This window comes from Candidozyma pseudohaemuli (assembly GCF_003013735.1).
Source record: "Candidozyma pseudohaemuli strain B12108 chromosome Unknown scaffold00007, whole genome shotgun sequence".
In the NCBI taxonomy this organism is placed as follows: Eukaryota; Fungi; Ascomycota; class Pichiomycetes; order Serinales; family Metschnikowiaceae; genus Candidozyma; species Candidozyma pseudohaemuli.
Window position 1 is genome coordinate 378,984 of NW_020194441.1, and position 27,709 is coordinate 406,692.

At 48.9% G+C, this 27,709-nt stretch overlaps 6 protein-coding genes across 6 annotated transcripts; 2 read left to right on the plus strand and 4 right to left on the minus strand.

Moving 5' to 3' along the window:
- Positions 1–846: 846 nt before the first annotated feature.
- On the minus strand, positions 847–4,443 carry BUD2 (Bud2p; the record flags this gene model as incomplete). The annotated part of the gene is made up of 1 exon (XM_024858498.1): positions 847–4,443. The coding sequence occupies one exon, from the start codon at positions 4,441–4,443 to the stop codon at positions 847–849; it is 3,597 nt and encodes a 1,198-aa protein (XP_024713408.1).
- A 2,066-nt stretch (positions 4,444–6,509) lies between these two features.
- On the plus strand, positions 6,510–10,932 carry NAM7 (ATP-dependent RNA helicase; the record flags this gene model as incomplete). The annotated part of the gene is made up of 2 exons (XM_024858499.1): positions 6,510–9,100; positions 10,083–10,932. 2 exons carry the CDS (start codon positions 6,510–6,512, stop codon positions 10,930–10,932), a joined length of 3,441 nt encoding a protein of 1,146 aa, XP_024713409.1.
- A 6,171-nt stretch (positions 10,933–17,103) lies between these two features.
- Positions 17,104–17,997, minus strand: AGA1 (Aga1p; the record flags this gene model as incomplete). Its single annotated transcript, XM_024858500.1, has 1 exon — positions 17,104–17,997. One exon carries the CDS (start codon positions 17,995–17,997, stop codon positions 17,104–17,106), a length of 894 nt encoding a protein of 297 aa, XP_024713410.1.
- A 3,234-nt stretch (positions 17,998–21,231) lies between these two features.
- Positions 21,232–21,786, minus strand: C7M61_003151 (uncharacterized protein; the record flags this gene model as incomplete). The annotated part of the gene is made up of 2 exons (XM_024858501.1): positions 21,232–21,400; positions 21,515–21,786. The coding sequence occupies 2 exons, from the start codon at positions 21,784–21,786 to the stop codon at positions 21,232–21,234; spliced, it is 441 nt and encodes a 146-aa protein (XP_024713411.1).
- Positions 21,787–24,465: 2,679 nt separating this feature from the next.
- C7M61_003152 (E2 ubiquitin-conjugating protein) lies at positions 24,466–24,921 on the plus strand (the record flags this gene model as incomplete). The annotated part of the gene is made up of 1 exon (XM_024858502.1): positions 24,466–24,921. One exon carries the CDS (start codon positions 24,466–24,468, stop codon positions 24,919–24,921), a length of 456 nt encoding a protein of 151 aa, XP_024713412.1.
- A 997-nt stretch (positions 24,922–25,918) lies between these two features.
- Positions 25,919–27,037, minus strand: C7M61_003153 (fluoride transporter; the record flags this gene model as incomplete). The annotated part of the gene is made up of 1 exon (XM_024858503.1): positions 25,919–27,037. One exon carries the CDS (start codon positions 27,035–27,037, stop codon positions 25,919–25,921), a length of 1,119 nt encoding a protein of 372 aa, XP_024713413.1.
- Between the last annotated feature and the right edge of the window lie 672 nt (positions 27,038–27,709).

Below are 27,709 nucleotides of genomic sequence, written 5' to 3' on the forward strand. Positions count from 1 at the left end.
GATTTGGGTCGATGTGTTGTGATGCTCGTATAGGAACAATGAGCAATGAGCAACGAGGAAGGATCAGGAATGCTTGGGGTCCCGAGACGACGGGATTTTTGTTTTTTTCTGTTTACATCTTTTGGTTATTACGGTGTGCTTTACGAATTGTGGATTTTTCACTTTGGAAGGCTTGGTTGACCGGTACTTGTAAACGCATAAACGGCAGCTCATCGAATGGCTGCAAATGGAACGTTGCATCAGCTGTGGCGTGAAAGCCAACAGGGTAAGGTGATTTCTGAGTTTTTCACGAATATCACGATATTGTGATTTTCAATCTGGTGATATCAACATCGTGGGCCTAAATCGTCATTTTTCGGGCTAGGCCGTTTTTGAAAAAGAGGCTATGCAGCCCTCAGCATGTGCTATGCCAAAGAACCCAAAACTCATTTTCTTGTAAAACTTCCTCTCTTGATTTTCCTTCATTTTCTGATTCTTCAATCTGGTCACTTCTCAACCGTCTACACCTTCTCCTTTGGGCACTATCTACAACATGGGCTTCTGTGCACTAGACAATGTTCTCCACCTCACCTACTCTTTGTTAGATGGTCATCACCAAATGCACGGAACTTTCGGTTGTTGCTGTTTTACGAGCCACTGATTGGTTTGTGTTTTGCTTTCAGGAGCCTCCTGGCACGGAATCTCGGAAGGGGAAACCAAAACACCACTTTAACCGGCCGCCAAGGATTAACCTTTAGACTTTCACAACCCCAGACCCTGCAACCTCTACACGCTTGCATCCTTCATATCATCAGTATTAGTATAGCCATCAGTCTGTAATGTTACATTCATACTCGGCGCCGCCGATTACTCTTTTTTCAACCACCGCTTGAACGGGTTCTTGGATGGGGTCCGGAGAAGACTGCCCAACGAGTTCGAGCTGAAACTCTCGCTCATCAGCGTCCGCTCCATCTCCACAGGGAACTTGAGCTTCAAGGCCGTGATGCCGTTATCACGGATGCGCTTCTGGCCGGGGACCATGGCGCCTTGGAAGTTCTCATCGTAAAATACAACGCTGCTCTTAGCCACATCGATAATGGCAGTGTCCACCACCTTGTCAACGTAGGCTTCCCAGAGCTTGGGATCGTGTTGGAGGTTCTCGCAGATTTCGGGCTCTTCGAGTCTGTGAGAGAGCTCATCAATTCGGTTGATGAGGTCTGTGCTCTGTTTCTGGAGATCCTTGAGCGAGATGTTGGACGTGATGAACGAGAAGATCTCCTCGTTACTACGGCACAACGACTTGATGAAGCCCTCCGTCTCGTTGTCTCCTGCCAAATCGAGGAACTCGGATTTTTCAAATTCAAGCGAGCCAATCTGGTACGTGTTTCTGTCTCCGTCCATGAGAATCTCGTCATTCTGAGGAGCCAAGTTATCCTTGAACGGCAGCCTGGCAGCTATGTTTTGAGCTGGAGTGTTTGTGTTGCTCCTGGCGACCGTCAGGCTTGAAAGCATGGTCGTGATGGAGCTCGTCGACGTCGAAGAAAGCTTCTGTGACTGCGACCTGCTGTGACCACTCAACTTGAGAAGGTGGATAAGCTCAGTCAATCTCAAGTACTTATCAATCAAGTAAGGCGTAGTTGGAAGCTCACTCGAAGAAGCATCGCCACCAAGTCCAAGATCAAACCGGTTGACCTCGTGACTCAAGTCAAGAATCTTCTCGTTGAAATCGTTCTTTCTGCCCGTGATCTTGTCAAAGTAGTCATACATCTCATCCTGGTGCTTTTGGAGGAACTTGTTCATACGAACCAAGTGAGGCTCCTTGTGCTGGCTAAACTCTTGTCTGTTGGCGAGGTTCAACAAGATCTTGGCAATAAGCGTCAACGTACGCTGGGCATTGCCAGTTTGGTGATTCTTCGTCAAGTAGAAGAGCTTAGGGTTGAGAATAGCAGGACAGAAGAACCGAAGGAAAATGAAAGCACTCAAGCAGTTGAGAGCAGTCGTTTTATCCTCAGGGTCACAGGCAAAATCAACCTTTGTTCTGAAGTTCTTGAGCTGAAGTTTGATTTGTTCAGGAAGATCGTTGGAGGTGCTGTAGATTCTGTACCACAACTGTTCGGCATAGTTCGTGAGTGCCTTGTAGTTCTTGTCGATGATTTCCTTGACCTGCTCTTCTCTCTTTTTCTCGGTCTCGGCATCAACATCGTCGTCACTGTCGTCTTCGGAATCAGAAGTATTGATGTAGTTTGCACCATGCTTGGCTCTCTTTCTCTTAGCGGCCTCTTGTTGTCTCACATAACGAGGGTCAATCTCACAATTAAGCAGCTCCATGGTGATCTTCTCAAACAAGTCTCCAAACACCTTTTCCAAGTACTCTTGACCGATTCTGAAGATGTACTTCTCCAACGACTTTGTGAAAATGGACGAGCCACGGAACAATGTGTTGAAGACGTTGTTACTAGATGTCGAGTTGCCATTGCCTTTGCTGGCGTAGTTCTTTCGCGTCATCTTGTCAACGTCAACTAGTTCTGCCTCCACGAGCGTCTTGAACCACCTGTCTTCGATTCCCAAACTCTGGAAGATATCGAGTAAGATGAAACTGACATTCTCGAATTCAGACGTCAGCACTGCATTGTTGCAGAACTCAATGAGCTCCTTCATGGGACAGTTTTTAAGCATGTGTTCCAAAGGCTTGAAATAAGAGGGATTAGGTATTAAGTACTCCTTGAGATCCACGGTCAAGAGGAGCTTGCCGATGGGGAGATTGGTCGCGTCGTAAATGGAAAGACGAACCGAGTTGTTGTTGTTGGCAATAGTAGCAGCAGCCACACCGAGGGAGTCATTAGCGGTGTGACCAGGCACATTAATGGTATTGCCGCCAACGTTGAGGTTCATCATGGTGGAAAAGGTGTGTCTTTGCTGTGTAAGCACGTCGGGCGTGAGGTAAACGGTTCCCACCACTTTGTCGGCTGGGGAGTAGACGTTTTTGTTTGAAACGCACTTTTTGATCACAATGTGGACCATTTGCGTCAGAATAGGTAACGAGGCCAGAAAGTTCTCCTTCCAGAAAGGATTGGATGTGTGCTGAACAAAGGCAGTTCTGGCCCATGGGAAACCCCACATGACCACTTCGGCATAAATCTTGTTGGAATCCTTGGGCAGGGATGGAGGATGGTCGAATTTAGCCTCGATAATGTCGACTGTGAGCTTCTTGGAAACACGCAAATGGTCTCTCAAGTAGTCTGAGAGCTTATGGTGCTGATTATCGTGATGTGGCGCAACATGGGAGAGACCATTGGAGTTCAAGGTTGTGTTAGGCGTCCCGTTGCGAGGGGTCTCGGTGCCATCCAAAGTCGAGTCGTGATCGATGGTCAGGTCGATATCGATAAAGTGCTTTGTGGGTGGTGGGCGAAGCGCCAGGCCCTTATCGTACATGCCAATGTATTCACGCTTGCAGAAGTAGTTAAGTCCGACAAACCAGTCCTCGAGGTCAATGTGCAAGGGGAAGTCAATAAGCACTCTGGAGTTGTTGGCGACCGGTTTACCGTCTTTGACAAGGAACGAGGGCAGAAGCTGGTTGAGCTGCTCTAGTGTCAAGGCCGTGGTGGATTTAAGCACATTGTTCCAGCGCAAGTCCTTGATGTGTCCGATAAAGAGGATGTTCGAGGAATCACAAATAGAGTGGTGCACTTCCCGGATCTCCAGCAGAAGGATACTCTTGATGTCGATCGAGTAAAGCAAAGTGCCGTCTAGCTCGGAAATAAAGTTGAGTGTACCATTGGACTTGAGCACTCCCATAGTGTAGAACCAGCCCTCGGGGATCGAGCCCTCGTGGCCCTGCAGCGTTCCGGACGCGTGACTGGGGTCGTTGTGGGCGTCTGTGTCGTAAGGCAGCTGGTACGGAGGAGGTCTGGGCATTTTCACGAGCTTGAGGTTCTTTACTTTTGCTGGAATCGGGCCGAAAATCCGGAAGCGCCCCACAAGCACCTCGTGCGGGTCGTCTGAGACCACCGTGGCCAGGCTGGCGTTTTCGGCGTACCATTTCTTCGCCAAACCGGCTGGTTTCATGTTCTGCCACGCCATGAGCGCCAGAAGCACCATTCCAAACGTGGTTTTCGAGGCGATTCGAAGAAAAAGCTTTTCGTTGTCGTACAGGCGGATGAATATCACGGGCGGCTCGTCGTAGCTGGCCAGCTCCAGCTCGGTTTTCTTCGTAAACCGTCTCCGACCGTTTAAAACCGGACCCAGGGGCAGCAGCAGGTGGATCGACACGTGACACGCCTGCAACGCCAGTGCTAGCAACAGCGGCGGCTCTGTCTCCTCGTGAGCCACAATCTGGCCTATATCGGTTATTTCAATCTGGGAGGGAGAGTACCATGTCAAGGAGTCTCGGGAGTACGAGACGTTGGACGCCGTGAGCAGGGCCTTGTCACGTGTAAGCGCCTTGACGAAGGGCATACGGGACATTTTGGGCAAATGTGGGGAAGAAGAAGAAGTTGGTGGTTTTTTTTAAGCGTGGGAAACTGGTGATAACTAGTAGTAGGTGCTGGTGAGAATTGGCGATCTTGTATGGAGGGACGCGGAAGACAATGCCAGACGTGTGAGGGTCTAGAATGGGGAGAAGGGGATGGAACGGGTGTTTTGGGGTTTCGGGAAAATCTGTGTTTTATTGATTTTCTGAAATTCTTTAAATTTTCGGATTTGGAAGAATTTGGAAAATCGTGCCGCGTGAATCGCTTTAGACTGGCGTCTAACGGCTAGCAGGACGCCGCAGCTACGCGCACAGCCGTGCCGGTCGGTTAGAGCAAGGGGGTTTTGAGGTTTTTATTGGATTTTTTATTGTATTAGCTAGGGGAGTCGATATTTGGGTGAATTTTGGGGACGACGGGGCCCGTGGCGCTGGAAATAGGCTTCGTTTCAGATTTCGTCAGGATTAACGAGTTGTACTGCATATAGCCCATTCTGAAACATTCCCAAGTGTCAGCCCCACAGCCGTCCCCACGGCTTCATACTCATACAGGGTGATATACATATCCGCATCTCTAGATTGTGCCAAAAAGCAATGGCTTAAGCAGCCACTTTTGTTGGTTTGGCGGAGGGTTAGATGGCCTGAGGTAAGCTGGTGTACGGGTGTTTTGGCTGCGAAAGAACAAAGCCCCCATTAGCCGAGAAGACGAAAAGGGAAAAAAGGCCTCAACGTGTTGGGCGCTTAATATGGGGCTTTCGGAGTCCATTATTTTTTGAATTATGGATTTTCAAATATATCACTCGGCGTCGGACAGTCCGCGAACTTAGGCGAGCTGCATACGTCATGTCACATTTAGACTTCAGGATAGGAGCCTGTGAATATGTAATACGGTGTGGGTTTTTGAATTGCGGAACATTATGCAAATTTGTGAATTTCTTGGGTTTGTCGAGGTGATTGACAAGATTTTGACATTTCTTGGTTTCCAACGGAGATGAACTTTAAGGGGTGTGTGGAATTGAGTTACCGGATTTGACTGATGCCATGGAAATAAGAAATTCAAGGTTGATGGGAGGCGTTTTTGCATGGTTCGCAAATGTGGAGTATTGTCAAGACATTTCAACCTGTAGAGGAATTGACAGTAAATGCACCTTTTTCAAGATTTCTTGTGAAACAGCCAGTCTTGATTCTAGTGTGCTTTTAAAGAGACAAGGGATGGAGAATTACAGTGCTTCAGCGAGTCAATGCCAAAAGCCGCTTGATATATGCTCTTTCTTTTCTCTGTTCAGTGGTTCAACGACTTCTAGAAATGGAAGTGTCTTTTCTTTTCAAGCTTTAGTCTCAATGAGACAATCTTTCTAATTCACATCATGATGTACCCTTTCATTAAAGAAGCTGTCTGTCAATTAAATTCACCGAATAATGACAGGATAGAAATGCCCCAGATTCTACTTGAAGACGAATACTGCTGTTTCATTACTTTTTCAAGTGCAGCTAAGGCATAGATCAAGAAACCCATATTTGGCACAACGGACCCAACCATAAATCTAAAACGATAACAGCGAAAGCATTCTGGCTCCGTAAACATCAAATCCTGAAAATACTCAAGATTATCAAAAATAATAAGATCGCAAAATACCCTTTGATCCCGCAATGACCACCAACGGATCTGAGACCCAGCACTAAAACCTCCATCATCACTCCAACCATCACCGGCATCAACAAACCGTCCGATCAAACAAAACCCACTTTCCAAAACACCCACATTCCCCTTACTCCATTCCTCTCCTCCACTGCCAAACCTCTACACCCTCATCCCCAAATACACCTCCCTCAACCTCACCATCACCGTTTTCGCAGCCACTCCACCACCACCACCGAATCCCCCACACACCTTCTCCCCCACACACCAAAAGTCCCCCAAAACCAAAAAACCCCAAAACCCCCCAAAAACTATCAAAACCTCCCCCGTCCCTCACGCCTTTTTCCCCGCCCCCACACCTCCATCCCCCAAATCGCCCCACCCCAGCAGGCCTTGATGTCCTCGGTCGCGCACGACTTTTTCACCATGGACCAACTACAAGTGGATTCTCCCGAAAACGCCCCCACAGGCCCCGGATGCGCCTACTGCGGGCTCGCTTCCCCGCAGTGCATCGCCAAGTGCGAGCTGTGCTCCCGCTGGTTCTGCAACGGCAAGCTGCACCTGGCTGGTTCCCATCTTGTCGCTCATCTTGTGCTTCTGAAGCATCATGTGGTGCTGCTTCACGAGGAGCTGGCGTTGGGCGCCGAGACGCTTGAATGTTACAATTGCGGTTCCAAAAACATCTTTTCGTTGGGCTTTGTGCTGGCGAAGCACGACAGCGTGGTGGTGATTCTTTGTCGAATGCCCTGTGCTCAACTGAGGGACATCAACTGGGAAACCAACGAGTGGCAGGCGTTGATCAGCGACCGCCAGTTGCTTCCGTGGGTGGCCGAGGTGCCCGAGGCGGTGAGGAAGGTTTCCCACGATCAGATTACAAAACTCGAGGCTCAGTGGAGAGTTAATAGAGATGCTACCATTGAAGATATAGACAGGGTGGACGCCGAGGCGGACGAGCTCATGCCGGTGCTTTTGCGGTACCAGGACGCGTACCAGTACCAGAACGCGTTTGCGCCGTTGGTGGAGGCCGAGGCCATCTGTGATAAGAACTTGAAGGAGCTGCAAGCGTTGGAGCACATTTCCGTGACGTGGCTGACGTCCCACAACAACAACACCGTGGCGTCTTTTGCGCTCTCCACCCACGAAAAGTCGAATTTGGTTGTGGCCGTAGGCGACGAGATCATTCTTCATCACCGTGAAGGCGGCTTCACCGAGGATACCTGGTCCGGAAAGGGTTTTATTGTGAGCCTCCCGTCGGCACGCCTGGAGGAGTTTTCCTTGGAGCTTTTGCCCGGAAACCCCGAGGCGCCAGTTCACGCTACCACCGGATTTACCGCAGAATTCGTCTGGAAAGGAACCTCCTACCTGCGCATGCAAAAAGCACTCAGAGTGTTTGCCACCGAAGAAGAGTCCGTATCGTCTTTCATCTACCATAAGCTCCTTGGCCACGAGGTGGTGCCGGTTGTGTTTTCCACCAAAGCACCAAAACAGCTTTCAGTAAAGCGTCTTGCCAGACTTAACGATTCCCAGGCCAACGCCGTGGCGACCGTTTTGCAAAGACCGCTTTCGCTCATCCAGGGTCCGCCCGGTACCGGTAAAACCGTCACCTCCGCCACGATCATCTACCACTTGGTCCGTCTCCACAAACACAAGGTTCTTGTTTGTGCACCTTCCAACGTCGCCGTGGACCATTTGGCTCATAAACTCGACACCATCGGCATCAAGGTGGTGCGTTTGACGGCCCGGCTGCGTGAGGACGTGGACTCGCTGGTTTCGGAGTTGGCGCTTCACCAGCAGATCGAGCGCAAGGCTCCTCCCAAGGTCAAGCGTTTGATGAAGCTCAAGAAAGACGGTGAGAAGCTTTCGGAAGGAAAGGAAAAGATGATTTTGAACACCACACGTAAGATCGAAACGGACATCATCCAGAACGCTGAGGTTGTCTGTTGTACGTGTGTGGGAGCAGGCGATTTCCGTCTCAACGGCTTCAACTTCCGTTCGGTGTTGATCGACGAGAGTACCCAGGCCACAGAGCCCGAGGTGCTTATTCCGATCGTCAAGGGCGCCAAACAGGTCATTTTGGTCGGTGACCACCAGCAGTTGGGTCCTGTGATTATCGACAAAAAAGCCGGCGAGGCCGGGCTCAAACAATCGCTTTTCGAGCGTCTCATTGCATTGGGCCACCTGCCCATCCGTTTGGAAGTCCAGTACCGTATGAACCCTGCGCTTTCGGAGTTCTCGTCCAACATGTTTTACGAGGGTTCGCTTCAAAACGGTGTCAACCTGGCTGAAAGAGCATGGAGAGGCCTGACCTTCCCCTGGCCTGTTCCCGACTGCCCCATGATGTTCTGGGCCAACTACGGTAAGGAGGAAATCAGTGGAAGCGGCATTTCGTACCTCAACCGTGTGGAAGCCATGAACGTTGAAAAAATCATTACTAGACTCTTCAAAGACGGTGTACGTCCTGAACAAATCGGTGTGGTGACGCCCTACGAGGGCCAGAGAGCCTACATTGTCCAGTACATGCTGATCAACCTGTCGCTTGTGGACAGAAGAGCGCAGTATGCGGACGTGGAGGTGGCTTCTGTGGATGCGTTCCAGGGCCGTGAAAAGGACTTTATCATTCTCTCGTGTGTTCGTGCCAACGAAGACAGAGCCATTGGTTTCCTCAAAGACCCACGTCGTATGAACGTCGCCTTGACCAGAGCCAAGTACGGCTTGGTCATTTTGGGTAACCCCCGTTCGCTCTCCAAGGACAATTTGTGGAACTACTTGCTTATCCACTTCAGAGAAAGAGGGTGTCTTGTGGACGGACCGTTGGACAACTTGCAAATGTCGATGGTGCCGTTGGGCAACCCGAACGAGAAAAAGCAACGCCAGGAGATGCCCCGGGCAGCTGCACAGGAGTTCGACACGCAGAGCATGCTTTCGTACGTTGAAGAAAGCGGAGCGCTTGATGACGAACAGAAGTGGCCTCGGCTCAATGGAGATCTTGACGAGGACATGCGCAAGGCGGCCGAGATGTTTGCGTCCGGACTCAACCTCTGATTTGCCGGCCGAACAAACAGAAACAGAAGACAATCAACCACATTGAAACCACAGAAAAAAATCAGACCATCTTCGATTTATTTGCAGCCGGGCATTGACAGCGCAAATCTCATGCGCGCTGCAGTCTAAAAGTTCGACTAAGCCAAGCCCCACCGACCGAGGACCGAGAAATGCCTAGGGCCCAGAGCAGGGCTCACCACAGAGAAGACGAGGTGCATAGAAATAGGCTTCCAGAAGCCCGAAATAGTAATGCGAGCGGAATCTGTCGCTTGCTGCTTTTACGCGAGGGAGGACCCTGCCGCTAGCGAGGGTTGGCCCAAAAAAGATATGGATTGTGAAAAACAGGCCTAGGGAGGGAGATCAGGGGAAGGAGAGATTTAAAAAAAAAAATTATTTTTTTCGAAGTGCCATAATTTTGTTGGCCATTCGTTTCCCCAACTTTAAAAAAACACTTTGTCGGAGAAAAATCCCGAATGTTTCGGACGCTCAGGCGCTAAATTGGGTTCGGCCGAAACGTCGAAAACAGTCTTTGACCAGACAGAAATGTGTGGCGTTTCGACATGACCACAAGGCAAAATCGTGCATATCACGGTGTCAGGAGCCCGGCTCGGGGCGTGGATTCCTGCTTGTCGAGCGGGAAAGTCGATGAGATTCGCTTATTGTCATTGCATGGCAGATGGTTTTGTACCTCTTTCTTGTCGGCTTTTCCCCTACACCGCTATTGCCGATGGCGCCTTCTCTAAGAAAAAAAAAAGGAAATCTATTATTAAGCTGCTTGGTTGTGAGCTCGACGCAACAGCCAGTTAAGCCCACAGACAGACACATATAAGACCCTTTCTTGGCCTCATTTCTTCCATCGCCCTGGACCGCGTCCTTCCCTTCAAAAGTGTTATTCGAAGCAGAAGCGCCGCCCTACTCCCATCTTAAAATTCAGTCCCTACCGTCCGCTGCTGTAAGGCAGCGCCTGAAGCTTTCCCACTCCGACGTGAAGCTCATCCTATGGCTCATAGTCCAGATCAAGCCGTTCAAGTACGTGGGCGACCGCACCTTGAGCCAGAGCAGAAAGTGGGATTTGATTCAGCAGCGGTTTGAACACGAGAGAATGAAAGTCTCCCTGAACCATGTTGTTCCCACGGTGAGAACGCTACAACGACAAATGGCTGCCGCTCTACGGAAAGCAAAGAATCGCAAACTCGCCTCTGACTACAAGCCCTACGCTGTGTTTGAAATGCTCCATCCCCGGCTGCTGCTTCCTGACTTGGAGCTAGCGGTTTTGGAGCTTCACGACTTGAGCGAAGCGTACAAAAGCGGACAGATGGTGGGACCGTTACCGCCGCATGTCAAGGACGAAGTTGATCCACATCTTGGCGACTTCAAACGACGCCGACTGCTGGGAGCGTCTCAGCTTTCGCTGCTGCTGGCGTACCTGGGCTACTCGAGCCAGATTCTGACGGAACGGTTGGATCTGCTGCTGATCTCCGAGGACCCCACCACGGTGGGGCTCTTGCGCAACATCATGTCTGAAAACCGCCGTTTCCACGACGAAGTTGTCCATATGATGAGACGACACGCTGCGGTGATGAACTCCCAGCTCCAAAAATTGACGGAGCTAATGGAGCGGCCCGAAAACAGCCCCAGTCCAGCCGGCAGCGATCACATGGAGGCCGAAATCGAGGGGACCCAGCCGGTTACAGAGAAGGCCGAGACGACCGAGAAGGCCGAGGTGGCTCCCGAGCCTCAGAAGCCAGACAATGTCCCTGTCAAGGAGGAAAAAGTCAGTTCGCTCCGGGAGGTGCTTAATTGGTGAAGAGAAGAGTCTTGTCAGACGAGGGTTTTCCAGAAGGAGGGTACTCAGGGGCCTCCTTTTCCATACGGCACTTGAGCGTTCGCTTGTTCTCGCTTGTCGATCTGAAGATCTTTCAGCAGATACGAAACAGGCTCCGCCCCCAATGTGTGTGGCCAGAATCACCGACTGAGGGGTCCGAGAGTGTCTTTGTTTTGACACAATAACTATGTCCAGTCACTCTGCGCAACAGACTAATGCAACGGCTCAGCGGACTAGCGCTTGTGCTTCCGGATGGGGTTAGCCTTCTCGGCGTTGTGGACGAATGGGGAACTTTCTGGGGGATCCGGGCTTCTTTGCAAAAAAAAGAGCCGCTAAGTGTCGTCTTTCTTTTTCTTAATTTTGCTCCCGACCGGGGCAGCATTGTATTTGTATAATAAACGGAGGTGGTATTGTAAAGCAAAAATGACCAGTGAAGGTTAGACAATGGCGGAGCAGCAAATCAGCGTCGGTGGATTACGGGGCTGATACGGACCGGGCGCCGCTATTTTGACATTGTTCGTTTTGCACAATGTGGCGATTTACTATGGTTTACACAATATGGCGATTTTTAGACAGTAGGCTTTTGGCGCTAACAGAGGAGAATCAGAATAAGGCGGAAACGGACGTTGGAGGCATGGGGAAACTGGAGAAGACAATGTGGAGACGAAGAAAGCAGGACAGGTTTTGTGGATTTCAGGGGTGTTGTATTTTTCGATTTTATTGAAGTTTTAGGTCATTCGGGAGGACGGCTAGGAACCCGAAATGTAACACAAATAAGGTTTGAGCCGGTGTGGCTCTCTGTAGAAAATGTAAACACGGCTTTGGAAAGCAAGCTTTATGGTAGCGTGTAAAGTTTAATTTGAGTGTTGCATCTTGTGGATATGTATGGATGGTTATCGGCCCAGGTGCGTCAGATTAGTCAAATCTGTGTAGCATGGTGGTTCAGTTTTGGTGGTGTTGTAAAATAGAGGTTGCTGTTTATGGAGTTCCTATTTCGATTAAGCGGCTGATTATGGGCATCGGTGGTTTTAAAGTTATTCTTTCGGTTGCATGTATGAGGCTGAGAAGGTTCAGCTTTTGCTCATAACCTTCCATTTGAGCCATTTTACTAAGAGGTTAAGTATCCAATGAGTTTTGCTGCTTTTGGGCCTTCCGAAACTCGCCTTCGGTAGTTCGGTTCCTCGGCCTTGTTGTAATTATCGAAGAGTAAAATCAAAAAAGAGTGTTTTTGGTGTGGTTTAGAGAAGGCTCATTTGACATGTAGTGGGATCGTCGTTGTTACGAGAAATTTTACAAAATATTTTAAGCGGAATTTACTGAAAGGTATCGAATTTCACAGATCATGCTGATCTTCTAATCCTGGTGGTCCGGAGACTCTGACCATGTGAACGTCATCATGACGTAATGGTGGTCGATGAGGGAAGAAGTCCACTACATCTGAAAAAAATCATAATTTAGGAGATTTTATCTGTTATACTCAAAGTCATATTAGGATGATGTTCTTGATGTCGTTGATGTTGTTCGAAATAGGGACTCCCCTAGCCAATCAGATCTCTGAAATTCTAGTAGATATCTCTCATCCTCCGAACGCATAGCAAAGTAGGGTGTCATTTCTGGAAAAAATGACCAAACCCACACCAAACGAGATTTAAAGGCTTTCTCGAAAAAGGTTCATTTGGACTCGCTTATTTTATTCACGCCGTTGTTGACATGGTGGCTTTTCACTCTCGACAATGAATGATGGTACTTGCGAGTTGCTTTCGCCTAGATCCTTCGAAAGTTCTTCTCTTCCATCGAGCTCTATTGGCATGAAAGGCTCTAAAGATCCACGACCTGCTTTTTTTGAAAGAGTAGTTTCAATTACGTAGCCTGTAATATTTAGCCTGTACTAGGAAGTGCTAAGTCATAGGTATAATCATCCACCCTGAAAAAACGTCTCCTCCAAATTCAGCCGTATTAGGCACAATTCAAAAATTCGGTGACTTTTCTTTTTCTCGCCTCGTATATATCAGTCAAGCTGTACATTACCCTCCTGGTGGTCTGAGGCACGCCTGACTCACAGTCATCGGTGACTCGTAGTCACCACTGAAAAACTCACCTTTCGAGCACAATGCCCAACAAACCCAGCACAAATAATCTTTCCAGCCGCAGATTCTGATGTACGACATTTCGTTCTGCAAGACCGGGTATATGCTGAAAAGACTATTCTGGTGTTGATCAACAGAAGCAGGGCACTTCCCAACAAAGGGTGATTGAACCAAAAAACGAACGTAACCGGTTAATTTTCTCATTCTGCTGATGCACTTTTTGCTGCTTTTTGATCATCTGTTCGGCTCTGCTCCGCTGGTCGGAGTATGTTTCTGGAATGGATCTTCCATACCACAATCCGGAGAAACCACCGATCTATGGACCGATCTATGGAGACGAATTGCATTCCACGGAGCACGTCTCGGGTTAATTGGGCCAGTGTCATTGTAAGCCGTTTTGAAAAGTTCGAAATTGTGCTTCCCCGGTAAATCTCTCTGTTTCTGTTCTCCATTTATCCTAGTAGATGGTATCCACCTCCAGTGATATCACCCTCCAACACCTAAGAAGTCTCTTCATCAAACTTCATGAAAATTCTGGAAATCCCCAGAACCCCCAATGGAACCCTCTCCTCCTGAACTAATGCCCCAACCTCCCTGAACTGCTGTCCCTTCAACCCTCCCATATTATTTCGGGAACCTCAGGACCCCAATCCAGCTTATCACCGCCTCGCCATAGTGTCCCAAAACCACCAAACCTCCAAAGCCTCCACCCTCTTAAACCAAAAAAAGCCCCGCCCAATTAGGCCCCCAGCGTCCGACCCATGCGTGGTTTCAACCTCTAATGTCGATCGTGGCTCGGCTACTGAGCCTCCAGCCTAAACAGGCAAAGAGACGAGGAGCCAAAGAGGAAGGAGAGGACGGATTGGGCAGGGGCTTCTGAAGTTCAATACGGCTTTGTCGGGCTAGACGAGGTGCAATTCAGGGATCCTCCTCGGATGGGGTGGACGGTTCTGAGCCTCTAGGGCACTAGGGGGCCGACCAAACGAGGTGGTTGCTAATTTTGGATGAAGATGGAGCGAAAGTGGATTTCCTGATTTTTGGTGGGTGGTACTTTGGTGGTACTTTGGTGGTTGGAAGGATGAATGGATGGGTGGATGGATGGTTGGTGGTGAGAGGTAGAAGGGTAGGTACTGAGGGGGAGGAAGGACAAGAGGTCGTACTGTGATGGGGATAGTGCTATTTGTTGTAGAGATTGTGCCTTTATGGGGTTGAGGGTTGAAAGTTTGTAGACTGGCATGGTTTGGTGGAATGGGGCATGGTAGTACTGTAGTGGTGAGAGCCTATCATGGTGATGTACTACCACCCAGAATGACACTTTTGGGGATTTGGGGATTTGGAGAATTGTGTCTTTTTAGGGATTCAAGAGTCAAGAGAAGGCTACGGTAATTTACTGGACAATTATCAGATAGTGCTGCTGGTCCGTGGGACTGAGATCATCTCTACCATTTGCACCCAAGGATGTAAGGTAAAGTAGCACACTTCTAAGGACTTTTTGGATGATAGTAAGCCAAAGATTCTCTTCTTGCGGGCTTTCTGGCTTTCATTTCAGTGTTGATCTTGGTGACATGTCAAAACCGGTGTCAGTGATGTAATGGTCTGGTGAGTCTAGTGTGCCAAAGAGCTCTCCCAAGGACGACTTTCAATATGGTACTCTGGTCCGTTAAAATTCAAACCGGGTCTGCATCGATCACTTGGTTGGTTGTATGTTAATTCTTCCCCTATGCCTCCCACTTAGATGCCGTGGAATCTAGTACTTCTCTCCATATCGTCCGCTTTGTATTTGATAACCACTAATCACACACATGTCCATTCCCTGTAACTCTTTACCGTATAACACGAAATGTGTTGTTTTCACCATCACATCCCTGCCCTCCGGGTCCAGCATTAGACTTGACGATGGTGGTCTGGATCTCTGGGTAGGAAGTCACGAATAAAGCGACGAAGCCAACCGAAACAAAAGAAAGCAGCCCAGAAAGCAGCACCGAAGCTAGAGCCTAAATCTTAAGCGTTTGCTTTTCTCCGTTTCTGGTAGATTTATCCTCTTTTTCGTCATGTTCCAAACTTTACCGTTCCAAACCTTACCGTTCCACAACCTCTGCTAGCCCATCAAGACCACAATATCCACCTCGACCCGGTGTATCCCCGACTCTCCAAACCAGCAATCACAAAATGTCTCCTTTTTCCAACACCGATATCAAAACCGTCGGTTGCTCACCACCTCCCAAAACCTCAAATCCACAGATCCACCGTTTCCAAGCAAAATCCACCGAACAAACGCAAAAACGGAATCCGTGCTTCCTCCAACATCCGCCAACCCCTTCGTGACCTTCCTTGATCACAAACCGGGCAGGTTCGAGCGGGGAGAATGGCTGCAAACAGCGTAAGCACAGCGGTTGTTTCAGGGTGGGGAAGAACGGTGGATCTGGTTAGGCGAACATTCCTGGAAAAGCAGCAACATGATAGGCCAGGTCTTGTTAGGCTTGGAATTGAGCCCTGGGCCATTTAGGCGACCAACGTTGCAGCATGGTTTGGGGGGTTTCTGCCTGGCGATAATAAGCGAAATGTGGAGATGACAAGCGGAGCCGTTTGGGCAGGAAACGCAAAAGCGGTTTTGGCGATGGCGGCGGGACCGACATCCCTGGATTTGGTGAATTCGGTGGATTTTTTGGTTTCTGGGCTCTGGTTCGGGGCCCTTGTGGATGCGCTTTTACGGATGCTAGATGGATCCTAAAGGGGCCACACCATGGTGTTGATGGAGGAGGCGTAGACCAGGAGAATGTAGAATTTTGGCTTAACCGAATGGAAAGTTGGGCTTGTGCTGAACCGTCGTGTGCCGTGGAAACGGCATCGTGGAATGTCTCCAAAGGCCTCTATAGAGAAGGCTCTTTTGCACCCACCCCATTCAGCCACATCAGGCCAGAAACCCCCAAATAGCTGCCTTGTTCTCCTTGTTCTTCCGTTTCTGTAGTTTCCATTTCTGTGGTTTCCATATCTTCCAAAATCATTGGCTTCGCTAGATCCATTGTCACCAAACCTCAACCTCAATACTCCAAAATCGCCCATTTCTTGTTTGCATCAGTTCCTCCGCTACGTGCAGCCCGTGCCGCCGCCAATGCCAAACGCTGTACACTACGGCCCGGCAGGCGCCTCCATCAATGGCGGTTATGTTGGCACGGAGCCGAGAAATCAGGAACAATGAGCTCTACTCGACGACGACTAATAGGGCAGGGCACGAGCCTTCTGGAGAATGACGAGGAGGAAGCTCCACAGAACAATTTACAGAACATTTTACAGAACAATTGAAGCTTTTTGGGTTTGGGCCTTGGACAAGGTGGCTGCAAAAGGAAGGAGGCTAAAAGAGGCAACGGCATTCTCGGAAGGAGAGGCGGGCGAGTGGCAGATTCCAGGGTAAAGCTGCTGAAAATCTTCTTCTACACTTCCATAAATCTATCTGTTCATTAATGTACATGGCAACGAGGGTATAGCTGAGTAGCGAAGCGTTGGGATCATAGGCCCCATTGGGCAAGATATAAATAAGATGCGACGAAAAGGGCAGGGCCCACACGAAAGGAGACGAAAGTCCATAATGCATGCAACCGAAAAGGGTATCAAGACAATAATCCAAGGAAAAGCGGGAAGGTTCCAAAATAGCGAAGGTGCAAAAATAGTAGCGAAAAGGCGAAGGTGCAAAAGGGTCCGGCGAAGGGGGAATTTTCCAAAAAAAAAAGGCCGTGGCGTGAGCCAGTCCAAGGGACGTCTCGAACGCTGGGGCAGAAACCGAAAAGAAAGATTCTTGTAGCCTAAGAATCAGCGAGGGTCTCGCAAGAAGGAAATGCTTTGAAAGTAAGCGGTGCTTAAAGTAAGCGATTGAAACGAAATGGCGAAGTCGAAAGAAAGTTCGAAAATGACTGTAGTGTTGTAAAGCGAAGTAAGTGTCGGGTGTGAATGAAAGCTGGGGTAGCTGTAAGAATCCTGGTGTATCGAAACCGAATGTGGAGTCACGTCTCGGTCAACGAGATGCAACTGATGAAATGGACTGTAATTCTGGGTATTCTGTCTATGGGAATCAGATCGAGAGGTACTTCTGCAAGTCAAACTCCTCCTTGAATCTGTCCTCACCGTAGGCAAAAGCACCCATCTCGTCCACCATGCTCAAGTCGAAACCGTCGAATTTCTCCACCTTGGGCATGTGCAAAAACTCCTCCATCAGAGGCGGCGTGGGAGCCTGCTGCTGTTTCTTGGCTGGTTCAGAAAAGCATCTTCTGTGGTTCTGCGACTTTCTCTTCTTAACGCCGCCATTGGGCCCCGTGTAGCTCTTGAAGGTGAATCCGCCAGCGGACTTTCTTCTCTTGTGCTGGGCCTGCTGCTGAGGCTGTGACTGAGGTTCGCTAGGAACATTCAGCTGTGTAGGGGAAATGGGGCTCACTTGACCAAAAGACATGTCAAACTGAGGGAAGGTCTGCTGTGGAGGCGTGACATTCTGCTGTGGAGGAGCCTGCTGTGGTTGCACCTGTTCTGGGAAATCAACACCCATGAGGCCAAGACCAAGAAGACTCTCGTCAAAGCAGGGTCCGTACAAGTCGTCGGACGCGTAGTTGTAGTTGGAGAAGCTCAGGAAGCTCAGGGTGGGCGAGTTCTCCGAGAAAACCGTGTCGACAGTGGGCGATGAAACATCGCTTTCGTTGCCAGGAAGCTTCTCCACATTCTCTTCCGAGAGCTTCTCCTCTGACTTGACGGGCGAAAGGTCGACAAACACAAAGTCCTTGGGCATTCCCGGCTTGGACTTTGGTCTCTTGAGAGGAGGTCTCCTCAGCATGAATTGCTTGCCTGCTGCCAGGATTCTTTGAGACGAGTTGTAGCATTCGAGAGAGGAAGAGGCATCTGCTGAAGAAGGCAGGCCCAGAACCAGTCTTTTGATTCTCCAGAGCTTCGTGCCGTTGGCTGGGGGGAGCACGTGCATGATTAATTGATGGGATAGGAAGTTTTTTTGGACGGGGGGAGGAGGGCCCATTTATATGGATTCTGATGGTGATTTTGCAACTCTCTGCACGGCCTGCAGATCGGGCGATGCGGGCGCTGCACAGGGGCCGCTTTGTCGACCCAAGCGGAAATCCCATAATACTGTCCGGCGGCTGTATGCACGACATTTGACTAAATAGGCATCCTGGGCATTGGCCCGGCGTTATTGTATGATTTTCGAGGTTTGGCATGCAGCAAACCACATGGACCTCTTCAGCCAGGTCCAGTTGGGTGGTTTCTCGTGCCACCACTATAAGACCAGCTTGTCTCGTCGTTTGGGGGTCTGGAGTTGTTATATTTCCTAGTTGGGTAGGCTGCACCTTCTTTACCTGATCGGGTAAATTGCGCGCAGTACTCTGCATACTCCGCACCCTATTCGGGCAAGTGCTCAGGCATGTGTATGCGCAAGTGGAGAATCCATGAAACCTCAATATCCACCCCTCCGAAGCAAGGCTGCTAATACTAGAGGCCCGGATAGGGCGGCAGCGGGAATTTCTGGAACACCGGCCGAATTTCAGGTTTGCACTGGTCCCACCAGAAAGTTTCTCGTAAACTTCTCGTGTAATTAAGCTTTTTTTCAATAATGAACAACGGAAGAAAAAGCCAAACAAGTAACAACCGGGCAAACAAGAACCTAATTAGAATGGGCCATTGTGGCTCGCTAGCTAGGCCGATCCATAAAAGGCGTCGATCCTCCAAAAGTGGCCCAATTAATCGCTTTGCAGCCGATGGCCGCGAGAATGAATTGTCGATATTTCCAGGCAATGTCGTGGAACAAGGTGAAACTCATTCACATACCCGGGTCCATTTTGGGCCGTAGAAGTCGGTGGTGGTGTCAGTTTTTGCGTAGCTCTTTTCGTTTTTCAGATAATTGCAACATTTCCATGAATTCTCGTTTGGTACGACCATGCACAAATCGGCAGGACGATGACGGGCGTTAGTTCAGGGGCGCCGGGAGGGGGTCAGCATCCGGCCAGGTTTGATTGTGACATGGCTTTTCCAAGGAGACGAGACGACGCCCGGCCTAATTAGGCAATCCCCTCTTTTCAGTGCTTGCAGATATACGATATGCACGCGGCCTAATGGGGCAACCCAGACCCCTGCAAGCCTGCACACGTCCCAGGCAAGGGTGGCAGCAGGCGTTGCTGCTTTTTGCGCCATCTTCATTTGCTCTTTTGGATCTCGGACTTTTTGGCCACCCAACAAACTGATTATGCGTCTCCTATGGTGGTACTTTTGGGTATGGTGCTTTCAGTTCTCTGGGATGCATCGAACGTCGCTTTCACCTCCCCCACTTTCCCTTTTAGTCCTCGCCTCGAATCCCCTACTGCAAGTTCCGGGCGCAACTCACGGCGGGGTGGGATGAAGTCAAGCCCTTTGCGGGCGAGGGGAGTGCCCGCGAGGTGCGTTATTCTTCTCCGCATTTTTTTTTGTATGTGCTATCTCTCGTTTGGCGTGAGGAGAACCGAAAAAAAAGGCTTGTGTGCAGTCCCCGTCCATCTAACCTCTCAGCCCGGCCCATTTGAGCCGCCGACGTCACTATTTTAGCCACCCGACCCGGCAGCACCCTCAAATAATATTGCTGTTATTACTCTTCCAGATAGGGTATTTTCTCAAAGGATCGACAAATTAAAGGTTAAAGTGTAATTTCTCGAAAATGCAAAAGTCGGACGTCCGTGGTGGGCGGCGGGTTTAACGAGGTGCTTGGAGGGGCCCAATTGTGCCATTCTCAATTTTTCTCTTCGACATGTTTAAACGCTGCCGTGCTCCCGTTCATGAGCATTGTGCAGTACGCGTCACGGCACGCGCAACCCATTAGCTTGCCCGTTTAGGCCGAAATGCGCATGTCCTGCAGATCGTCGACTAGAGATCTCTGGCGTTATCAGCCTCTTTGTGTAATGTTGACGATCTCTCCGCATAGGGGAAGTCCTCACTTGATGGTGGTGCAATGGGTGTATTCCACCGGGACAAAAGCAGCCCAATAAAGGCGGGAAGCAGCAACCTGGCCATGTCAAAATCGTGCCAAAACCCCTTCCCGTTCAGCCGCTTTAGCGAACTTCTCTGAAAGGTGGGGGTGGTGTAATGGTGCATGAGGTGGTGTACGGGTGCGCCATACGAAAGGGCAGCCTGCGCGCCGCACAGGGACTTGGGTGAAAAAGCGAAAAATTACCTCCCCACTAGTACCGCCTCAAACGAAGTGGGGCGCCCGTTTAGTCAACGGCACCTTGACCCCTCGGTCGCTTTGCAAAAAAAGAAACGACGCTGTTCCAGGATCGGACCAATGGAGCCCCCGCAGTGCCAAGTGATGTCACCGTTTCTGTTTCGGCACCTGTAGGAGATTACCTCCACCTGGATTGGGGGATTGGCAACAAGGGGTTGGTGAAAGGCCGTTTGAGTAACAAACGTCTTAATTCCACTTAATTCCGCTCGCCGTATCAGCCGATAATGGACTGGAGAATTTCCTTTGAACCGAGCCCTTCGTAGATCCCCGATGGGTGCAACGAAATTGTGTAGATCTTCCCACAGGCGAGGTTACGGAGGAGTGCATTCATCGTCAGATGGGCCAATGAGCTAAGGTCGATAATGGGAATTTTTCAGGATCCTCTCCCGGTGGGATTAGCGATTTTCCAGAATGGAATTGAGCGTTTTTTGCGTTAGGGTAGGTTGGTTTGAGGCGTTACGGGGCAGTCCCGTTGTGGTCTGATGAAAATCCGGGGAGGACGGAGGATTTGGTTGTGGAATTGAGCTTTTTCCGGGCACTTTGGAGGAATTGTGTATTTGCGTCTTTTGCTGAAAAGTGCTTGACGACGGGGGTGTTGACGACGTTGGCTGGATTTGGGATGAAATCAGGAAGTGGTGGAGGTCCAAGACCAACGGTTGTACGGTGAATGCAACGTTACATTCAGGGAAGGGTCAAGACCGTTGGGCTTCGAGGTTTGAGGACAATGGAGCAGTGGCAGCGATGGCCTAGTCAGTTGTTGACTTCCTCTGACGTTGACTGATGAATGGGAGGTCTCGACAGATTCTTCAGGTATCGGACCTGAAAGCTTGATGCTAATAGGCGATATAATGGATTGATTGATTCAACTGGAGACGATGATCTGATGTTAAAGCTTCAAATTTGAATTGTCTTTCAATGTTTTGTTGTGGCTCCTCTCACTGCTGAGTGGTTTCATCAAGTTCCAGTAAGGTCAACGATAATCCAATGAGAACGATGGCTTTTTGACAATGCTTTGGGCAGAAGTTCACAAAATGATTGCCTAACAGACTTGGATGCCTTGATGCGCTTGAATGCCTCGAAGAACTTCGATCTCTTGGTTCCTGAAATGATGTTCTGCTGGTATCTTATCGAGACATCTCACCGATCGTACTTTTCGAGCCTCAACGACGAACTCTTTAAGCCCAACGACTCAAAAAAAAAAACGCCTCGATCCGTTTATTCAACCCCCCAAAATCACTTCTTCTCGCCCTCCTCAAACTTCCGTTTCAACCGAGCCTTGGCTTCATCTGTATACTCCAAGCTTCTGGTCTCCAAAGAACGAATCTCCAATCCGGTGCCCTCTTTCCGGCGTTTTTCAATCTCCTCAGGCAGTCTAGGCTCGAACTTGACAAACTGGAAATCCTTACCAACCTGCCAGAAAGCATAGGCTCCAATGAGAGTTGCAAGGGTACCCACGACGATTTTGTGCGAGATGGGCGAAGAAGGAGGAAGTTTTGTGTTTGGGGGCATGTTTGAATTAATAGCTGAAAATGTGTTTGTAGGAACTTTCGGAGATTTATGGAATTTGCTGGTTGTGGTCACTGATGGTCTGATACCGTGAAAGTGAATGTGATTTTTTCGCGATGAGGATGTAGGACGTGAATCTGGATGGGTGGTTCAGATTTGGGTAAAATTATATGGAAAGATGGATTTTTCCGGGTGACTTTTGTATTTCTGTAATTTAAATTGATTTACTAATGCTGTGGGATGGAGTGCTGGAAACCGTGGCTCTTATATGGATAGAACGGCTGCGAAATGGATGCAAGGGTGGATGCAAGGCGAGTTAAGATGCTAATTTGTTTTCTCCTTTGGGAATATGAGGAGGTAACACAAATGGATTGGGATGTTGTGAATGTGCTTTGGATGGGATAGTGTGGAGGGTAGTAATAATAACCTTGTGGATCTGGATATATGCTAGGATGCTAGGATGCTAGGATGCTAGATGCTTGAATGCTAGGATAACTGAATGTTTAAATGTATAGCTTGAAGGTATTTCGATAAATCACTTTTATGACCCGGCAAATCTCCGAAGTGCAAAACCGAAACAAAAAACGGCGGACCCTGCAGAGCTATATAAGGTTTCAGAAAAGTGCCCCACTGCTGGCCCTTTGCCCCTCCATTGCCCAAACAGGCAGGTCGCCGTTGGCCATAGAAAGATTTAGGGACCCTGATGGGGAAGGAGACAATGGGTAATTACCCGATTTGGGAGATACTTACTGGGGAGGTTATGGTTCTTGCAGCCATTACGTCTTGACAATTACCTAATCGGGAAGGTGCTCTCGCGAGCCGTCCTGCAGGCAGCAGCCTCGCTTGCCTATCCAGGAAGTGTCCACCAGCCCTCGGCAATACGGTGTGCTTGAAAATATGTCAACGATAGCCATTCAGGGGAAAGTTCCGGAGAATAGGAATGCGATTTAGTGTGACAAGTTTTTGGACGTTCCCAGGAAGCTTAAGCCCGAGGAACTCTCTCACAAATCTAAGTTTCGCTTTTTGGCAAGCCTCGTTATTGATTGGCCATAGCGTTCTATGCGTAAATGCAACAATAAGGCTTCCAATTTGGGCCACCTGGGGATAATGGCAACTTGGCGATAATGCACAGAAACCGCCTGATTCTGGGGTCTAACGTTTCAGAATGCTATTTAGCTCATTGTGTGGATTTAGTGAAAAATTTTGACGGTGGCTTACCATTTGGTGATCGTCACTTCAACTATAACTAATTAAAGCTAAGTAAGCCCTAGGTAAATCGATTTTTAACTTTCGTAAATCCTGACCTTTTCAGCTTGGCGCCGTTGGCTTATCAGACCACCCCACCCCGCCTTGTTTGTAGAGCCAGGATACGCTTTTCTTGATGCGCTTAGAGTTTCCATAGAATGCCTGTTTACGTTATTAAAACAAAGCATCTCGGAGCTACCGCCGAGACTCTGCGTTAGTCATGCTGCTACGACAATGCATCCTGGAGAATACCAAAGCCTAATTGGCTACTGACATGAGCGTTTACGGCCACTGACAGCCAGCGCCATTTTGCAGCTCCTCTTCTGCAGATTCTGAGACAAACTTTTGACCAATGAAATGGGGGCTTTGGGTGGTTTTGTGGGGATGGTGAATGTTTGGGTAAAAGCCGTTTTGGCAGTCATTGTGCGGGCTTGTGTGGGCGATGGGTCCGGTAGAAGTTGATGTTTGGATTTGGTGAAAATTTTACGAATAAGCTTTGGATGGTTGATTTGGAGGTAGGGCTGATCAGTAGATTCAGGGTTGGTAAGTCGATCTCTATTTTTTTATAAAACTTATTCCACATAAATTTTTAACAGGTGGACACCCCCACTTCAAGTGTAATTAAGGTGTTTTGGGTCACTCTGTGTTTATGCTGGAAGCTTGGCAAACGGCTTCGAGGAAGTAGGTGGGATAGTCAGGGAGGCCCACGAAAGGGATTTTTATTCACATAATTGGGTGATGATATGGTGGATTGGAAGACTGGGTCGAAGAATTTGCTTTTTCACAAAATAAAGTTAGGATGTCTAGCTCTGCTCATTTGTCAAAACGTCCGACTAAGGAAAGTGGTCTCCAAATAAACTTTGTAATGTCAAACAGCGATTTCTGAAACCATGCCAACCAGTTGTTTACTAACGAGGGTCATATTTTCGAGATTGACTACATTTCTTCATGAACAGTCAACTTTTTCATAACCTTTGCTACAATTTGATCATCAAAGTCCTCGACTGCTAGGTTCTCATGCCACTCCATAGTCTCAAATTACTGCATTACCGAAGACCTCAAGACACTTACATTTCTACCCTATTCGCCTCTGGATCTTCAAACTCATATCATAAAATAACTTCGAAGCCAATTACTGTTCTTTTTTCCGTCAATTGCCCTTCATCTCCCTAGACTCACTTACCCATTTCGCAACCACATTTCCCATGCAACACCCTACCAAAACCTTTGCACACTTCAAGTGCCCACCAAGCTCAAAAAGCTTCCATCTCCCATTAAACACCAGCATCACAATACACTTAAAACCGGATTCATCCTTTTAACGCATCCCCCATAACCACTAAACTCAACCAACGTTGGCCACCCCCCTTATGAGCACCGCACGACCCCGGCTATATCCCCAGGCAAAAGTGCCTCACTAACCATACCACTTCACCAATGGCGGCCTTGCCCAAAAGAATCATAAAAGAAACCGAGCGTCTTGTCAGCGACCCTGTTCCAGGCATCACGGCAACGCCTCTGGATGACAACTTGCGTTATTTCGAGGTGACCATCGACGGTCCCAACTCGTCTCCTTACGCCAATGGTGTGTTCAAGCTAGAGCTCTACCTTCCCGACGACTACCCCATGTGTGCTCCGAAAGTCCGCTTTCTTACGAAAATCTACCACCCCAACATCGACAAGTTGGGCCGGATCTGCCTCGACGTGCTCAAAGACAACTGGTCTCCGGCGCTTCAGATCAGAACGATTTTGTTGAGTATCCAGGCGCTTTTGGGAGCACCTAACCCGGACGACCCGTTGGCGAATGACGTGGCGCAAGACTGGAAGGCGGACGAGCAGAAGGCCATCGAGGTGGCCAAGGAGTGGACCGAGAAGTACGCTGTGCCCAAATGAGACGGCACGTGTGGGCGGTCTGGCGGTTAGGTTGCCTGTGCCGGCGCCACTGGTGGTGCTGTGGCCGGGGAGATGAGAATTGGGCCGTGGAGAGATGCACTGCGTCATGAGAGTGTCCTTCGTTGGAGATTGAACGGTTTGTTCTGGGAGATCAGACAGCTTGCTCCGGGAGATTAAATTGAAAGCTTGAGAGCCGGAAGTCCTAGGTTATCTTAAAGCAAGAAGTTGGCGCTTGGCTGCTCGAGCTATGTGTGGATCCGATAACGTGGGCTGAGTGTTGAAAGCCACAGGCCAGACTGCCAGAGTATCTCGAGGACGAGGCTGTATGTGGCGGTTCACTTGTTGTCCACTCCCTGGCCACTGGCGGGCGACCTCCGGTGCTTCATGAGTACCTGTTAGCATAATAGAATATTGATTTGGATATGGGCCTGAGCTATTGATTGCTTGGGCTCCAAGCGTAGCGATTTACGTAAACGAACGTGCCATGGTGCCCGGAGTCAGTGAATTAGCGCCATTCGTGAAATTTGAGTCTCGTCAAATTAATAGTCATGTCAAATAACCATGATAATGTGGTTTCGAGACTTCATGGAAATGAGTAATCCAAATGCATAGGCTGCTGCTAGGTGTCGGGAATATAGCTAATACTATGCAAAGTGCAATTTCTGAATCATTTTGATTTTGTCGGAATATAAGTAAGATTTTTTTTTTCCATTGTTCTGTATTCTTCACAAAAATTATGAAATGTAGAGGCTATACTCATTTCGCATCTACATAGCCAGACCCTGAAAACTTGAAAACTTGACATAAAATAAAAATATGCATTATTTTCAACATAAAAAAAATTTATCGTACAGCTACGTCTTGCGGATCTCATGCACTATGTTATTAATTCTATATGTTTATCTGGCGTTGCTCGCTGTCGTTTGCTGTAACCTCCTACTCGCATCCACCTCTCGAGATTAATATCAGGACAGAATAACCCATAGAGACAACATCTTCAGCAGACGGCGGGAAGAAGGCCAACAGCCCAATTATACGAGCCAAGCAACAAGACCATTATGCAAAAGCCAACGGCAACAGAAACCGTACCGTAGACATAACTGTAAAGCGTCGAGAGACCGAAAAGCTCCACGACAAATGTCGACACCGTAGTGAGGGCACCGCAGAAGCCGTCATCAAGACCCATGAGCACGTGGCACCCAACGACGTTGGTGACGATTTGAACACTCCGATCACCAAGGCTGCGTCCACGAGCAATTAAAGTGAAAACAGCGAGAAGGAGACATCCGATTGTGTTGGCGGCAAACGTGCCCATGGGAAAATTGGGGACTTTGCTGTTGAGAAATTTCAGAAGGTAGTACCGTAGAATAGCACCCCACGGAGCGAAAAGCACCAGGAAAAGCCACAGGCGCCAGGACCCGTAGTTTTGCGTGCAAATAAGCACAATGACGACGATGTAGGCGGCAATGCCGATGACACAACTCAACAAATTGAGTGTGTTGAATGCTTTAAGCGAAAGAACCGGAACCCTACCATCGAGGTACTCCATGAGGTGTTTTCCCAAGTGAAAGCCAGATGCAGAAACACTCACATGGGCTATAGCCACGGCCAATGCTTCCATAACGCCGTAGCCGGCTGTAGGATAATTATACTGTTGAGGAAGCGTATTAGCAGCCTTGTTGAAGCATTCAAGGATAAAAGTGGAAAAGGAGGAACAGGTGCCACAGAATCCGGTAGTGACACCCACGTAGATAGGAATGACGCCCTTATTGGCAAAAGCGTGCTCGGTTAATCTGCTCCAGACTCGGTCCAGAGCGACAAACATACCCATAACAACACAAGCAGCAAAATTGGCCCAGATGACGCCACCCAAAAACGTCCCGTCATATGTGGTAAGCACCATAAGCCCTTTACGTGCAAGGACACCCCAAACGGCGCCATTGACGATGTTTAAAAGCGTGGAAACAGCAGGTGGAGGCAGGATGTGTTTTGGAAGCTTTGTTTTGATGGATTCCTGGGAGGTGTTGAAACCCTCGGGTAGAGCTTCGTGAAGGGACTCGGCTTCAAGCTCACGGAGCCTGGTTTCGGTCCGTCGGATCTCGGCAGACCGAGGCATGATTTATGGAAGATGAGGTAGATAGTAGATAAGTGTTGATACTCAGGCATGTAGTGCTACTTTTGACGTGCGCATGTGCAGGTGCACTGTAGGAGATCGGCATCCAGGGAGCCGGGCTTTGAAGGGATTTGGAAATTTATTTTTTGGAATTGTCGTTTGGATGGTGAATTTGAGAATGGGTTGGTTTTTGGCATGTGGAGCAAGTGTGGTTATGAGCTTGGGTGGGTTGCTTGTGGCTAGTGAGTGGGGTTCCAATGGGGTTGATCTGAAGTAAGGGTGTCGGAGGGAGGGGAGTCATAATGTTTAAAATCATATAATGATTGTTTCGTTTGCTTGCTTGAACATGTTTTGGACTTTTTTTTTGTGGTTCTTGAGCATCCATATCGATTTGTCTCACTAGAGCAGTCAGTCAAATGCCAGATGTGACCCAAAATGTCAACGAACATTCTCAGCATTAATGAAGTTAAATTATCCTGTGCAGACTGGCCAATCTCCGAGCTTATCTCCAGGGTGCCTTGGTAACCAGCGGAAGCAAATTGCCAAGCCTTGGACCCTGACTACCGAGGCTGTGCTTCAAATGATGAGAATGGAAAGATGTTGACGAGGCAGTGGGATGTAAGATGTTTCAGCATGAGACGCTGTTTCGGATTTGTATGTTTCAAAGCTATGTTT